This window comes from Thermobia domestica, chromosome 6 (genome assembly GCF_964235325.1).
Source record: "Thermobia domestica chromosome 6, izTheDome1.hap1.1, whole genome shotgun sequence".
In the NCBI taxonomy this organism is placed as follows: Eukaryota; Metazoa; Arthropoda; class Insecta; order Zygentoma; family Lepismatidae; genus Thermobia; species Thermobia domestica.
In genome coordinates this window covers 58646266-58662855 of record NC_137459.1, presented here as the reverse complement: position 1 = coordinate 58662855, position 16590 = coordinate 58646266, and the positions used below count along the sequence as shown (strand labels likewise).

Below are 16590 nucleotides of genomic sequence, written 5' to 3'. Positions count from 1 at the left end.
AATTCATATCTATTTAGACCAATTTTCATTTGGCAGATTATCCGGGACACCCTACGTTCCTTTGGGGAATCCCTTGCGCGTGCATTGTAGGATTGTGAAACATGCAAAATTCAATACAGCAGGTATCACTTCTTCAGTGAACTTTTTACTCGCCCTCTTTATATTGAATAATTTCGGAACTATTTGAATCCGAAAGTCATTTTCCCGCGCTTTCGGCACCTTGTAGGTCCAAAACTATGTCCAATGGCCGAAAGTTCAAAAGATTTTTTTTCTTGTCTCAGTGCAAGATTCACCTACCAAGAGTTTGTAACACTTATTTTGCAACATATAGTATATAAGAAAATCAAAGAATTGGTCATCACTAAATATCCATCAATGCACTAAGCAAACTGATACACAAATACAGAAACACTAATTGCTTATTGTATATCTAGTATAATGCTTATTGTAGATTCACAGGGCCTTATGCAGAGTCGTTTCGATGTTTGATTAGTGCCATACTAAAGAGTTCGACTAACATAAGGTTCCTACAGTAGTCAGGTCTTTAGTATGACGCTAATCTTACGTCAAAACGACTCTGCATAAGGCGGACAGTGTTTTTGCAGAAGGCTATTTTCACCCCCAGGATATTAAATACTCGTGTGGAATACCTTCTGAAATTATTACTAATCAAGATTAAAGCAAGCAATATCCATATGCGATTTATTATTATTATTATTATTATTATTATTATTATTATTATTATTATTATTAATATTATTATTATTTTAGTTTCTCAGCACTTGAGAAGTACGCTGTCATGAAATCAGTTAAAAGTCGCTTTCCGCAATATTTTCAAGCACTTTCTGTGACTGCGTCAGAATGACTATTTTAATTGAAATTCAACGAGACATAAATTTATTGTAATATCCAATGTTGTACTCCAACATTAACTTAAATAAATAAATAACATGAGAGATAAATTGGAGTGCGCAAAATGAAAAACACGGGAAATTTTCCAATAACATTAAGCTACTATATTAAAGAAAGGTTAAACATATTTAACACTAAGAGTATTCTAATGTCTGGCTGTAATTAGCCTTATGTTCTGAAATTCATAAACAGCAAATAATTATCAATTATCCACTACTATTCAACATATTTCCACTGGTTATTTGCGTTTGTTGAGTCGGTTTAAAACGACAGGGCGGTTTTCAGCTATGTAACAAATTGGCCTGCCACCTATTGATAAAAACAAGCGTCGAGCAGATTGAGAACGAAATGTGTTTCGTTTCTTTCGACTCTTGTGTGTTATTTCAAACAAACGTGGTTATTTAGTTTCGTATATATTACTTGTACAATATATATGTGTTGAGAAGTTATCATATGTTTGTTTGAAATTAATCAGTACGTGATAATTTGGAAGACAGTGCTACGTATATATATTTTTTTTTTTTTACTCGTACAAAGTTCTGTGTACTTCATGTAGACAACTAAACTACTACTAGATTGACTGCAAAATGCAACTCCAGAGAGTAGAAGTTAATTCTGGTTTTCCAGTAATTGACAGTGACTGTATGATGTATTGCTTCTTAGCAAAACATAGTAATTATAAGAGAAAAAGAAAGAAAACATGAATATGGGCAAACACAATGTATTGTATATCCAAGAAAACTTTCTCATTATAAGAATAGAGGAAATTTCAGACAAAAGTAAGTAATGTTTCAGTTTCCGCCTTTAAGATTTTTTTTTTTTTTTTTTTTAACTCTGTGAGCAATTGGCGATCACTCTTTGTTATCTCATATAAACAGTAAGATTTCAACTGCTTCGGTGCTCGCCAGAGGGAACATATATTTACGAATTCTGGTATTCATTCCAGTGTTCGTAGTTAAAGGGATTTTTTTTTTTTTTTGTTAAAAGAGTGAAAGATGTAGAAGCAAAAAAACAAATGTTGCTGGTACTAACTTTAATATAGCTAAACTAATCTTATCATATATAACTTCCATTGTAAGACTTGGACACTCAAACGAACTAGGAGAAATTTGATAAGAAAATGGAAAATTGTGTCAGTTGAGGGAAATTTTCTTAAGGAAACTTACGAACACATTCATTCCAGTGTTGCTAAACTTTCAAAATATCCAATCTCAGTAGTAGAAAAATTTTGGCTTATAGTCAACAGCCCTTGCTAGAGGGGGGGGGGGACGTGGGCTCAGTCTTCTGCAACATCCTTTAGCCCCCGAAGTTGTTTAGATAAATTTGTTAAAAGAGTAAACACTCAAGAAAGTGACGTCAACTCAAATTATCCATCCTGGGGGGCGCGGTGGCTCAGTGGTAGAGCGTTCACCTCCGGTACTTGGGGTCTCTGGTTCGATCCCCGCTCGCGCCGTGTGGACTTTGAGGTGGACAAACACCGTGCTCGTGGGTTTTCTCCCGTTTCCTCCCACTTCCTTCATTCCTCCATTTCCCTCATCATCACAGTCTTCTTTAGCCTAACCGGCATAAACGTTGGACGTAAAACTTAAAAGATTTCATTTCAAATTATCCCCCCAATTTTCTTGGTCCTTTTGTCTTAGGAGTTGTATCTACGGGCCTTATATGAGAATTTTATGGTATGAACCAAAATTTTCTACTTTTAAAAGGTCCAAACTAACTGCGAAATATTTACGACTATAGTGAAAGGAGATTGTCATTTGATATCTCTGTGTAGTAAAATTCTACACTGCATAACATATTATTACATATTGTTTTTATTCTAAAAGTCGACTTCAGATTCCTTATAAAGTTCTTCTATCGACTCCTCTACGGTTTTCCTACCCTTCACCAGAGACATTGACAATTCCGCTTACATATTATGTCTATACATATAACGGATGTCTTGTCGGATTTATTACAGATACAAACTAAATGTCTTTTACAGACCGTAGATATTTCCCTCACACACAGGCTGATGTTTAAAAGTCTTATCTAAGTAGGAAATACGACTGACTGAAGTGGTGTAATGATAATAAGGGTAATCTTTACAATACACGCTCTAGCTGCGCATCAACAAGTAGGGCCGGTTTAAAAGGGTATAATACAATAAGATAGGGATAAGTAGGGTAGAGGTAGGAACGGGTTAGCGTGAGGTTAGGAAGTTTTTATCCATTTTCATAAGATGAATAGAGCGTAATTTCTCGTCTGAATGTGTATACCAGCTGGAGCAGAGATTGTAAAGTTAACCGAATAATAATACTAATGCAAGTTTCAAGATCAATAACATAGATGTCCAAATTGATAAACCCGGTTCTTGGGCTTAGTTGGTCTCGTGCACGATTAAGCGCTAGGATGTTTGCTCAGCCGTTGTAAATGTACAGCATGCCTGATCTCAAGTCCAAGCCAGCACGACCCATATTGATGAAGACGTACACGAGGTAGATGTGTATTCGAGCTGGTGTAAGCCTCATTAACATTAGTAAGCACTAGCCACTTTGAGGATAACTAGCCTGATCCCGAGATCCCCGATTACGAAATGGCTATATCTACTTCGGAACTGTTCCATGGCGGAAGCCTTTCACTCAATGTAGCAGGCCCGTAACCAGAACTCAAAGACAGGGGGAGGGATAACTTGAGCGCACCTTACCTACATACCAGTGGACAACTAGAAGTTTCAGAGTGGGTCGAAGGAGGTCGTAGAGGGCCTTGAGCCACTTTGCCACTCTCTAGATAAGGACATGCACTGTAGCTAATCTACCATCTAATATACATAACTGGCATTTACACTATATTACGCCTAACTGTTTCCTAATCCCTTCCCTCTATCTCCCGCACGTTGAGTAATCAAATAATATCGTGCAATTACGCCAAGTAAATCGGTAAAGGAAGAGTAAGTAGTCATATATAATGGCAGCTAATACATTTGCCAAGCGGCAAAGGCGGCTCGTGAGTTAAATCACACCAGTAAGATTTTAAGTTTCTTTTTTTTCTCTTGAAACTAAGAAAATTTTCTTAGTACACGAATTGTTGTACACGACAGTTAATATGATAGAAAACCTTTGTTCTCTTAGTATCAAGTCGAAACGATTTAGTTTTTTTTAGTGCGTCTTCCCGGAAACGTTGGAGTAAGAATTAAGAATTGCTGTTATTAATTAAGAATAGTTCGTCACAAAAACGATAATTCTAGGGTTAAAATGATGGAATGCACGTGGAAGAGGATTTTGTAGGATATTAAATCCAACTGGCGGAGAAATTTTTCGCAATGTAGGAAACCGCTATTTGTGTTTACAAGTGTGAAATTATTACGCTTCACACTTGCGTACAAGGGCCATACTAATTTTGAAGTGAACGAGCGTAAATCAAAGATAAATGCATAAATAATAATTTCTACAAGTGGAGTATTTTTGTACAATGCGGGAAAAGTATATTTATATTCACAGGTGTAGAGTTACAAGTGCTCCAACCTATGTGATTTTATTCGATATTAAGTTTTTATTATTTATTTTATTTTATTTTATTTATTTATTTTTTGCACTCTTGGTTTTTGAGCATACCCTTCTTTGCTGACGCACCTACTCCCTGTGGTCGCAACCCCGCGTAGGCCCACCTGCTGCACTCTTGCCCAGACTTGGTTAGAAAGCGTTCTCGCTTCTACGGGCCACCTAGCACAAGTTTTATGTTTTCTTGCAGAGTCGATTTTATAGCTTGCGTCCGGCCACGTATTTATGTCGGAGAGGGAAAGTTCTCGTAAAGTGAATCTGTACTCATAAATGCAACTCGTATCCTAAGAAAAAACTTCTAAGACACTGTGAGTGAATTTCGTGACGAAATAATTGCTTAAATAGAATGTCAGGTACTAGAATAGCACATAGTCATAGCCAGTGCACATCAGTTCATATACATGTTATCAATCTGTACGCTTTTATTTGAACATGCGCAAAAGTAATAACTGGACGCTTTAGAGATTCGTTTAAAGCAAGAAAAGTGAAAGAAATGTGCTTTTCCAATTTGATGGACTATTCTTAGTCTGCACCAAATGATTATAATTATGAGGTTTATAAGGTAGTAGGAAATTATTTCTGTAAAGAAACAATGGACAATGTTTAGCAGAAGGGGTCCTGATATTTTTCCTAAAAAATGTTACAATTTTCAGTATTTTCTGTTCACATTAGGTTAGTTTAAATTAGTTCAGGTTAGGTTATATTAGGTCTAAGTACTTGTATCTTCCATTTTTCCCGTAAATTTTGCAGTTTCTACATACTTTTGGACCCCGTCTGATAAACATTTACCGAAACAATAAATATTTACTCAGTGTATGTTTGAGCAAAATAATCCATCAGTACGCCTTTTACCGTGTCCCATTCCAGTTTGCTGCTATTCATCATCTATATTTGTACCATATTTGGCTTGTTATTCTCACGTATATTACGTTACGTGTCCCGTTTCTAAGCAGAATTTGAGGATGAATTACTATTTTAAGGATTAGATGGTCCTAATAAATTTTAGGGAAATATTGAAACCGATCTAGAGAATTACTTTTTTTCCATCTGGCAACATTGCCGTTGGCGCTGCTTACTTGGCTTACATACCGTTGGCATTTGAATTTGCGTTGTTCGAAAGGTAAGTTTTTACTTATATATTTGTTTTTTTAATTTTTAGAATAAATTAGGTAGTTGTGTGCTGAATGATTTAATATTATTCAACCTTTCTTCCTGTTGTTTTTAAGATGTTTAAGTAACATTGGCATGTGTCATCAACAGTGAAATAGCACTGAAATATGTGTTTTATTACGACGTTTTTTTACGGTATGTTTACAGTGGAATCCATTGCTTTAGGATTACACAGGATGAATAATGTTGATATTCCGGTATGTTAGAAATATAGAGTGATGAGATATGTTCTTACTGATGAATACAGGACAAACAGTAGGGTAATTGAAGCAGTCAACTTCGGCATTTATTCCGAAGTTGGGCGTCCGTTTTGGTCAAGTTTTTTTCGCTGTTATCTTCTTTCCACACTTTCTGCAATTTGTTATTAGGTTCATTAATCCGTGCTCTTCACAAACTTTTAAAAGATTTTGCTCGTTATCAACGTATTGCTTCACAAATGTTAAAACTGCTAGTTCATTGCCCTTGTACATTCGCCATATTGATAACATAAATTCTCGTTTCTTTCCCACAATGCAACTGTTCGGTTACCTTGCGCCAAGTAGTTCCCTCCGCTCGCCGTATAGTTCCATGTTTATAACCGCTTGTATATAACAAATAAATCAGGTTTTTCGAGACTCTTATATATTATCAAGCATACAAACGATCAAATTATCCATATCTTTCCTGTAAATTTTAAGAATTTCGCTGGGAACGGACGCCCAACTTTGGAATTTAACCCGTCACTTCTCCATAAGTAATTTATTATGGAGGCTATGCATAGATGATTCAACAGTGTTAAATACTAAAGCGGAGCCATTGAAGTGTCACAAGTGAGTTTTTCACTTTCCTAAATTATCCATGTGCCCACAATCCCTGATGGATCTGCTCCCTACAGACGCAGTACGGCGCGGAGCCCCTTTTGCACCACTGCTCTGAATCGTTCAAACGGCATTCTCGTTAGTGTTTTCCCACTTTAGTTTTTATGGTGTACGTACAAAAGCAGTATATGTATACGCCTAACGCATGTTCTTTAAAGTAAATGTGCACAGAGAAATGCAACTCAACCCACAAGAAACAAATTTATGTATGGATCCCTATTGAAAATTTGCACCAGCAGCACATTGTGAAGGTTAGACTTGTATGTGTACTGGATATTTGTTCCCATACAGTGACTGTGATTGGCGCTCGCGCCCACCCCTGAGCCTTCGGATCCATGAATATTTATAATTCGGCGCCGCAAGTAATATTTTAATACCTTTTATACTGTAACTTCTGTTCGTCTTCAGTAACTAGAATCGCATGCGGAAATACGTTCCATCGCGCATTGACGAGTGTAGGAGCCGGAGTAAGTGATAGTGGTGGAAGGCAGGAAAGTACCGGTAGTACTGAGTGATAGGGCGTCAAAGGCATTTTTCTCAATTGCTGCATAAGTAGAAATTTGCACAATACGCATAGGACATAATGTTCAACATGCATTATTTCCTTCTTTATGCTATTTGGGTTTGGCGATTAAATATATGCCGTCTACATAAAGTCCTTTAGATATGGCTTTTCTTTTTTGAACTATCAGATTTTTCCCTTAAAATTTTCAGAGTACAGTTCCCACGCTGCAGTAATGAAGGAAAAAATGAAATGAAATCTTTAAGTTTTACGTTCCACGATTATGCTGGTGAGGCTAAAGGAGACGGTGATAATGAGAGATGAGTGAAAACTGTGGGAGGAAACGGAAGAACCCCGAGAAAACCCACGAGCACGGTGTTTGTCCACCACAAAGTCCACACGGCGCGAGCTGGAATCGACCCAGGAACCCCAAGCACCGGAGGTGAACGCTCTACACTCTTACATTCGCAGGTTAAGGTTTGGTAGTTGGAGTCATTGTTTTTAAATTCTGAGGTAGCTTATACCGAGCGTTAAAATATGCCCCTGTCATTGTTTTTTTTTTTTTTTTTTTTTTTTTTTTTCAGGGTAGAATTTTTCGTCATTCTTACCGTAAAAATGCATGTTCCGTATATGTTTATCATTTACAGTACGGTATCTGTCTTGTTTTGTGAATGTGGGGCCAGTTCATAAAATTGTTTTACACAATCTACCTTATTCTGATAAAAAAAAAAAAAAAAAAAATATATCCTAACATTTTCTTAGCGCATTCGCAAATAACTGCTTACAGATTCATAATATTGCGTCAAACTGATAAGCCAGACAACATTTTTTCATGAAAAAGACGCATGGACGCGTGCTAGAATAAAGTACTTAGAATAAATAGGGTATTTTAGATTAGTAAGGTAGGTAATGTTTGTATGTTGCATTTAGAATGCACTTTAATCTGCGTTGGCAATAATAAGATTTATTATAGCACTTAATATGGCTTCACACTATTAATGCTACTTGCAATCGTAAGATACATCGTATGTACACTGTGCAGAAACACTCCACCGGCAGGAAATAATATCAAATACCGATAGTCGTCTTTCATATTTAGTCACTTATTTTAATCGTACTGTTATTTGTTTGAGAGTAGTAACCCTACGCAGGGTGTCTAGCAGTCGGGAAAATTGGGAAAGTCGGGAACTTGTCTTAAATTTAAAAAATGGTCGGGAATTCGGGGATTTGTCTGGAATTTGCGAAAAAAAAGTCGGGAAAAATGGAATTAAATTCCACATGTTGGAAATATTGCTGACGCTTGTCGGAAAATCGTAAATCAGTTGTCAGAACAGGTTGCTACCATAGAGGAGGAGATCAAAACATTGCATGATTAGATTGTTTTATTGCATATATGAAGAAATAGACATTCTATGATCAGGTAAGAACTTGTACACTTTTTCATTACGTTCAACCTTTCCTAATTTTACGAAAACATTATTTTTAGAATGAGTCGGGAAAAATTTGGAAATGGGTGGGAAAAGTCGGGAAATTGCTGAGAAAAATTTGCTAGACTCCATGCCTACGGTTGTAAACATAAAATACGCGTCAGTTGTACTGTATATGTTATAGATTAGTGGCCTATAACATTAAGTTCCTTAAGTATCATTCTTCCTGTGTGAATTAGTACATTTTATCTGTATGTTTTCCAGTAAGTGGCCCCGATATTCCTTATCTATACTCCGTATTTTACCGGTATTTGTTCTTTTGTTGTCATAATTTAGTAATCCAATGATTAGCCGAAGTCCACACTAGGTAATGTTACCTTACTCATTTAAGATATTTCATTTCAATTAAATGAACAGATTAAAATGAGTTTCCCAGTTGAGGAAAAATTTGTTCTTCATTGATTTAAGTACATCTTTTTCGTAAGTACACATATTTTAATTTATATGAAATACAAAAACTGTTGCACCCAAGTGTACTTTAAGTAAACTAAGCTATTTTCAGTAATTTCTGTCACCTTCATATGTAGCTCTGGGATACTCAAATGGAAGCATTTTTATTCGTACAAGTCTTCTTTTGAAGAATCTACTGCTTCCAATATTTTGCACTGGAACTTCTGTGACTAACATCTGTGATTCCAGTCGTTTCTATGTATATGTATTTCTAGAAACTATAGGTTCCTGGTTCCATCCGCAGCTTGTGTATTTTATCCATTTTAAAATTTCAGTTTAAGTGTGAAGGTTCCGACGAGTGAGATACCAACAAATATTTGTGATTTGAGAGGGACAGAAATTAATACTTCACTGTAATAGGATTCTGCACCCATGAATTTATAACCTAAATACGCACATAAGTGCCAATGACACGTTCGATTAGCATTGTACTTATACGGATCTATTAAAAAATATCGTTTGACGCTCAAAATCTCACGAATCATGCATGCAGCAGAAGAATGAGGAAATATCTTTCCCGTGCTATTAATTTACTAAACATACATATACATTTTAAAAAAGTAAAAAAGAAAAACTTATTTTTAGAACACTTATACTACGCTTTATGCTTGGTACTGGTATTTTCTATTAACATTCTCAGACGTTTTTGCCTTTCGTAGATAGATCAAGTGGGATCTCGCAGTTAGTACACGTAGATTAATGATTATATATCACTCGTTATTTGGGCTTAATGAGATTTGGAAGAAATAGTAGCTGACAGAGCCCAAGAAATTTCTGTAAATTAATATAGTTCAGGAAGCAGCGCTAGCTTTTTCTTCTTATTGTAATATTTCACTCAAATAGTGCTTTAGTGGTCCACAAACACCGTGCTCGTGGGTTTTCTCGGGGTTCTTCCGTTTCCTCCCACTTTCTTAATTCTTACCATTTTCATTCATTTTTCATCATGCTTTAGCCTATGAATCTCCCAACCCACTCTAAATTATACTTTATAACCTTGAAATGAACCATGCCAGGTATGGAATTTCTTATGTGTGGATTGTATAGAACAGACATATCCTCTAATTAATACATGTTGAATAATAAAAATTAAATGCAACACGTAAGTACTACCAAGTACACAACAAACATTCACTTGCAGTAAATTTAACTCAACAATACGTATCATGAAACTGGCACTGTAGTTTTATAAACACTACTAATCTCTGAAATGTTTCTATTTATACGAGTATTTGATTTTTTTAACATGGAAAGCAGAAAGAAAACAATACTAGTAAATAATAGGCGCAACTTCACTTTACTGCCACAAGATGAGTAGTTATTGATACTTTAAGGTGAGCGAGGATCGTATTTTATCGTAACAAACCATGGGAACGACGTGTGAGAGCGCTGAGCGGAAGGAATGTTTACCCCATAACAATGGATGAACTGATAACTACCATTCTGCTTAGAGATTTCTGTAATTCCTGAATACTCTTTGTACTTCCGAGTTTTCGGAAACAGGTTTCGGAGCTCCAAAAGCGTTACTAACTAAAGTTTTACATTATGCATAAATTCTAAACGATAATTTTGTCTACTACGTTTGCGGAACAATTATTTCTAACTTAATTAAATTTTCACTAAATATTTTTGTTGTTGAACATTACTCTACAAATAATTGAGGAGTTTGATGTAATAAGGGCGTAAACGAGTTTACGCCCTTCTTGCATCAAACGCATTAGTGGCTTTTGCCATGTTTGTTGCCTCCTAGTAACATTTCAATTTATAATCGGAATAAAATTCTGTATATTACATTGTTTTATGTAAGAAAAAAAAAAAAAACACTACTTAAATTTTCAACATCGTTTTTCTTCAACTGCATGTTTCAGACTTACGCCCTTATTGCATCAAACTCCCTCAATTAATTCGAACTAGAAAACCCATCACGTCCATCGATTTGCCATTTCTTTTCTACCAAGTGACCAGCAGATTATACTCGATTATTCAATTTCTCATTAATTTTTCCCCTTTAGAATGCAGCTCTTAAACGTTTGTACTTGTTATAATGAGAAAGGAAAGGTCGAACATACTGTTGTTTTTTCACTAAACTTGAAATGTACAATGAAGCTCAAAATTTCCGAGACAAGAAAGCCCAGGAAAAAACTTCGGTTTTTGTTCCACTATTCTGCGAACATCGTCAGGATAGTTTCCTAGAATTTGTAAGAGATTTTTCGTTTATTACCTAACGTAATTTCTGCGAATATCTTAGTGCTGAATGATATTTGCGGAGTGTTCCTACATACAATTATATATACGTACAAAGTTATGATTTCGGTTCCTTATTGTGTAATCCCATGTCTATCTAAGGTTCCTTTGTCTAAATTGAATTTAGAATCCTTTGCTATGATGAAATATGATCCATACATTAATCACTTAACTGACGAAGACGTGTTATGTAATACCTGTAATGCATGCTTTGATTCACCTAAATTTTTGATATCCTGAAACTGCTTGACTTACATCTTTGGGAGTCTCTGTTGTATCCTTTATTTTATTTTTTCATCCCTATAGGTGTCTAGTTACAATAACAATCCATCTATTACACGCCAGAATTTTTCTTGACATCTACATAATTTGTGTATCATGTAGAAAATATTTAAGAGATATTTGTCGAAATTTGAATTCAGTTTTCAATTGATACCTTTGTTCAGTTATTTCCTATCTGAACAAGAGTCATAAAATGAAAGAGACTCGTTTGTCTTTATCATTTGTAACTATTTTAATTCATTGGTTTGTGCGTCCTTTTGTGTGAATGATTATTTGCCACATACAATTTTATTACTCAATTTCTTAAAGCTGCGTATATCTCCATACTTATTCGCCCCAAAGCAGAACATGCCGCGGTCTGCGATGTGATCGCAAAAAAATTTGCCGCGCCTGTGCAGAAAAATAACTAACAGAAAAGTATAAAAACATCCTTGCTGTGTAGATGTCTTAAATGCGCGAACGACTCGCATAAATATAGTTTGGACTGTATTTTACGTCGCATAAAGCATATTTTTAACAATCACAAGTGTTTCTTCTGCAGATAATTTTTGCAGAATTCGTGCAGAAAATTTTTAACTTACAAAAGCTCGTCGCAGAAAGACAGTTCTGCCATCCGGCTTGAAGAATAGTTTTGGTGTCTATTCATTTGTAGTTTCCCTCACTTCTGAGAATACTCCACAATCATTAACTTTCGTATAGCCTAAAGGGCATTAGTGTTTGGCTGACATTCAATTGAGGATTTTTATTACCTAAAGTTAACACACTTGAGTTTTTTCTTGGTAGTGTTAGCGCTGTTTACACTTGTTCGTATTCTTTAGCCTATACAGAGTCGCGATAACGTAATGCTCAGTAATTTTGTTCCAACAAAAAAAAAATACTGATATTTAAGGGTTACATTTGCGTTCGCTTACTTCAACGTGATATACGTGAACGTAGGCATTTTTTAATGTCCTAGAAGTATGCTCGGAGTCTTGAGAAATTATTGTTGCAATGAAGGTGGGAGAGCCCAGTGTTCGATTGTTGAGCCCATTTGGTGGGAGGTGGGGTTGAATCAGATCCCAGACAAAAGGGGTTAGATATATTGCCACAGCCACCGCTGCCCTCGAGGATTCTTTGCTCTTAGAAATAATGCCGATTGCGTAGGGTTTTTTTTTTTTTTTTTTTTTTTCAATCGAGTTAATTATTCGAAGAGACAAGGGCGAAGTTTGTAGGTAGGTTAACGCAGATTTTTGTGTTATTCTGTGATCGTATTTCGGAACTGCTTGACGTAAATGAACTTGATCTTTAATACTTCATGCATCTTAATTTTTTCGCAGTGCTCAGAAGATGGAATTCAGGGAAAATGATTCAGATCCCGACAAGCGGGACTCTTCCGATGACCCACCATGGAATCCTTCAGAAGAAGTGAGTATTTGTAATCACTTCAAGGAACAAGTTTAAGAAATTTGAAAATTCGTAGTGTTCCTTGTCAGGACTTACTGTTCAGACACGTGTTTCAGAAGTGTAAGTTTTGTCTAGAATTTAAACTAATTATATTAACATTGGAATCATTTTGTAAACTTTAATTGACACTACGAACTGCTAGGAAAGTTGCGGATTAAATATACTTTGATCGAATTAAAATGTAAAGAATGCGTGCAAATCAGATGTATAGAAACATAACCTGCTAAATCCATTTTTTAATTTTTTTCAGGAGACGAAACAAAAGTGACTCCTTTATGTTTCAGAATTGTTTTTTTTGTTTGTTTGTTTGTTTGTTTGTGGTCACTAATGCAGATGAGTGAAATCAACCACTAAAGATAAAGAAAATTGTTCAGCAATTCTCAAACATAAGGGAATCATTTTTGTTTCGCTTCCTGACATTTGAAAATGGATTTAGCAGGTTTTGCTTCTATATCCCTGAAATAATGTCAACTAATTTTTTGGTAGCGTAGTTTTCTCCCGTTTTGATTCTAGTGTGTATTTATGTGTGTAGTCTTTCCAGCTGTGGTTCGGATTCCACGTTAGTCGGTTGGTCTGCTATTGAAAGGGACGCCAAAATCCCCCTCGTAATGCCGTGCACCTAAAGTGGGCAGGGCTGGATAATGATATTTTCGTATAATAGGGTTCAGGATAATATGCAGAAGAATGAGATCTTTTTAATTTGCGAAAAATGTTTACCTTGTTTGTGGTTAAGCATAACTTCTGTGGAATCCCAAACTTCGTGCATGTGGAACTAGGATTACTTGCTCTGGTCACATTGACATTGTAGTGAAAGGAAACATTTTTTTTTTCCGGATTTCAATAGTGAAAGGTGAGAGGACAATTACGGGTCATATACTGGAACTTTCTTAGCAGTAATGTTTGAGCTACCAAGAGAACTCTTGTCAGGGGTAGATCTAACAGCGTTAGTGGTCAGTTGTGGGCTTCCAAATGTTAATCGCAGTTACAAATGACCTTGAATGTTTTAATATTTTAGTCTGGTTGCACATCCTCTGAAGTAACTTTTTACTTGTATATGAAAATGGTTCCACAGATTAATGTATGCATTCATGTTCACGAAACTCGGAGAAACGTTTGCAGATGACCTTAGAAGTTGGAGGACACTTCTAATTCTCAGCGTCTCAGATAGTCCGTGGCTTGACAAACCAGCCGGCAGTGTATTCATCCGCCAAAGCGCATGGCAACGTGGATGTAAACAAACCTCTATATTTTTGCAATTGGTCGTCCAAAAGTGGAAACACCCTTAAGTGGTAACCGGTGCAAAATATAACCAAAATGTAACACTTCACGTCAGCCATGTTTAACTTGACGGAATTTTAGGGGAATACGATGGTTCACGTAGAGCGCTGACCTCTGGTGCATGGGATCCCTGGTTCAATCCCGGGTAAGTTTGGGGACAACGTCTGTGGATTTTCTCGAGGTACTTCCGTCCTCCCACCTTCTCATTCCATCAATACTTCTTCATTCAAATATTATTCCTCCGTCTCCCTTAGCTTAAAGGGCATAAATATGCGACGTTAACTAAGAGTTTTTTTTTGTTTTTTTTTAATTGTCTTTATATTGTATTCTGATTTTACTTGCAAAATTTTGAAGAAATTGAATGGCGTTATTTTTGCTGTAGCGCTAACAGTTACGAAGTTGTCTTTGTCACAAAATTGTCACGGCAAGGACGATGCACTGTTACAGAACGTGTTCAGTGTTCCCCATTCCGGTTAGTTTCACATGGATTCTGATTTCCCGGTCACGTGAAACCTTGCTTAGTGTCGGTTGTAATGTTTCAACGTTGGTCCACAATTTGTTCCTTATGCTAAACATCCCTAATGTTGGCCGCATACAAGATTGTTCTCATGACATAGTAATACTGAGTGGCGTAAGGTACTTGGGAACGAGGTTCATTCAACAGCACCTCTCCGATCAATTCCTAGATTAGGATCCTGATCTAGATGCTCACGGAACGAGCTACCGGGTTGGAGTAAGGCACCAGTAGTGCTTTTAGATCTGACGATGATCTAACTTCCGACAGTAATGATGACAACATGTTTTGACACGCACCGATGACCCATCGCAGTAAGGGTCACTTCGATGTAGAGTGAACCCACAATGCGTCTTACCCATCAGCACACATCTTACCACACAATAACCTTGCCAGAAATATCATGCGTTAAACGAATACGAATTACCATCAGATCGATACCCCGATTATTTGGAGGCGTATGTGAGGCTTTGTCGTGGCTGTTTAGTTGTCTTTGAAGCCAATTCAAGACTATGATCTTGATAGTCTGTTTGGTATTGAAGTTGCAGCTTAAGGATGCTACCTGTTCCGACATAATGCACATGATTGAGGTGCGACTAACACCACATTGCTGGCTACGCTGCACATACTACTGAATAATGGCAATGCTGCCAGTTCTTGCCTAGTCTGTCGCCGTGCGTGGTCGGACGGTCTTGGTTCAATCTGCCACAGTTCAGGTTTCTTGGAATGTTCCTATAAGGAGTACCATTGCTGATGGAAGTATTTTCGGGTAACTAGGTAAATTCGTCTGCAATCGCCCTTTTACTTCGTTCTTCAGAAATAAGATAAATCTCAATTCATTCTGCATGTGTCAAGGAAATTGCTGGTAAGTCATCTACAGCGATACACAGGAGTAACGGGTTAGTGTCAGAACAAAAAATGACCATGCCTTTAAATTTCTACGCGCGCTATTAGTCAAATCATATGGTACGGTATTCATTTCATCAATTGCGTAGAATTAGAGGACGTCCTTATTTCCCCACCTACATTGTTAGTTTGATTATATTTTGCAACGTTTACCGCGTAGGGTAATACCTTGGAACAACTGAAGGCGCTTGTTCAGTAATTCCGAGAATTGAAAATGGTAGAACAAAGTGCAGCACCTTACAGCATTTTAGATCTTTGGACGATTGTTATTCAAAAAACTGCGTTTGTCGTAATCAGCTACAATCGCTTTCAAGAAAACGCTTACGTCAAAGGTGCCCTGAGGTACTGAGTTTCTGCAATTATTGCCTTCAGCAGATACCAGGAATCAGTGGAACTTACATCCCGTCATCTAGGATTGTACTGAAGTTTTTTTTTTTTTTTTTTTCCTTTCGTAATTGGTAATTTTATGATGAAAAAGTGCTTATTAGAAAGCTTCCTTAGCAGTCATCGTAATAGAACTTTTATTAATCCAAGGGGCGAGGGGCACCTCGGACGCGTAAGGTAGTTTTATATTCTAACAATGTTATCGGCCGGTGTTTTTTGTTACAATTTGCCATAGTGGTGTGATATAATTCATGGTTAGCTTAGGGAATGGGATAGTGGGTCCGATCATCCAGCTCCAGTTTCCGTCCATGGGCAGGCAAAATCTCAAGAACCATTTATGGATCTACATAGTTCGGGCAGAATGTGGTGGGCCAGAAGTTCTTGGAGGCGGTCTTAAGCTAGAAACGTTGCCGTTATTCGACCATTTCCGGATTTTACGTTGATCGGAGTAAAAGCGGTAATACCGAACTGTTTCCGTGAAATTTCTCAGGAATGTATAATCTAAATTCTACTAAAACCTGGAATGTAGGGGTCATAGGTTCAAATGTGATTGCATTTTTCTTGTGTAATCCACATTAGAGACTACCCTCACCGTATTCTATTTTTTAAATACATTATTTCACTT

At 36.7% G+C, this 16590-nt stretch overlaps 1 protein-coding gene across 6 annotated transcripts in view; it reads left to right on the top strand.

The window, feature by feature from the left end:
• The first annotated feature begins 1231 nt into the window (after positions 1 to 1231).
• LOC145688027 (uncharacterized) overlaps positions 1232 to 16590 on the top strand; it is a 113385-nt gene continuing 98026 nt past the window's right edge. For 5 of the 6 annotated variants that reach the window (XR_014131831.1, XM_081761702.1, XM_081761703.1 and 2 more), the window contains exons 1-2: positions 1232 to 1691; positions 12757 to 12844. Coding sequence is in view for 4 of the 6 variants with exons in the window: in XM_081761702.1 (XP_081617828.1) it covers positions 12767 to 12844 (78 nt within the window). In the remaining 2 variants the exon portion in view is untranslated. The remainder of the gene's footprint in view (positions 1692 to 12756; positions 12845 to 16590) is intronic. The other variant, XM_081761705.1, reaches the window with a different exon arrangement.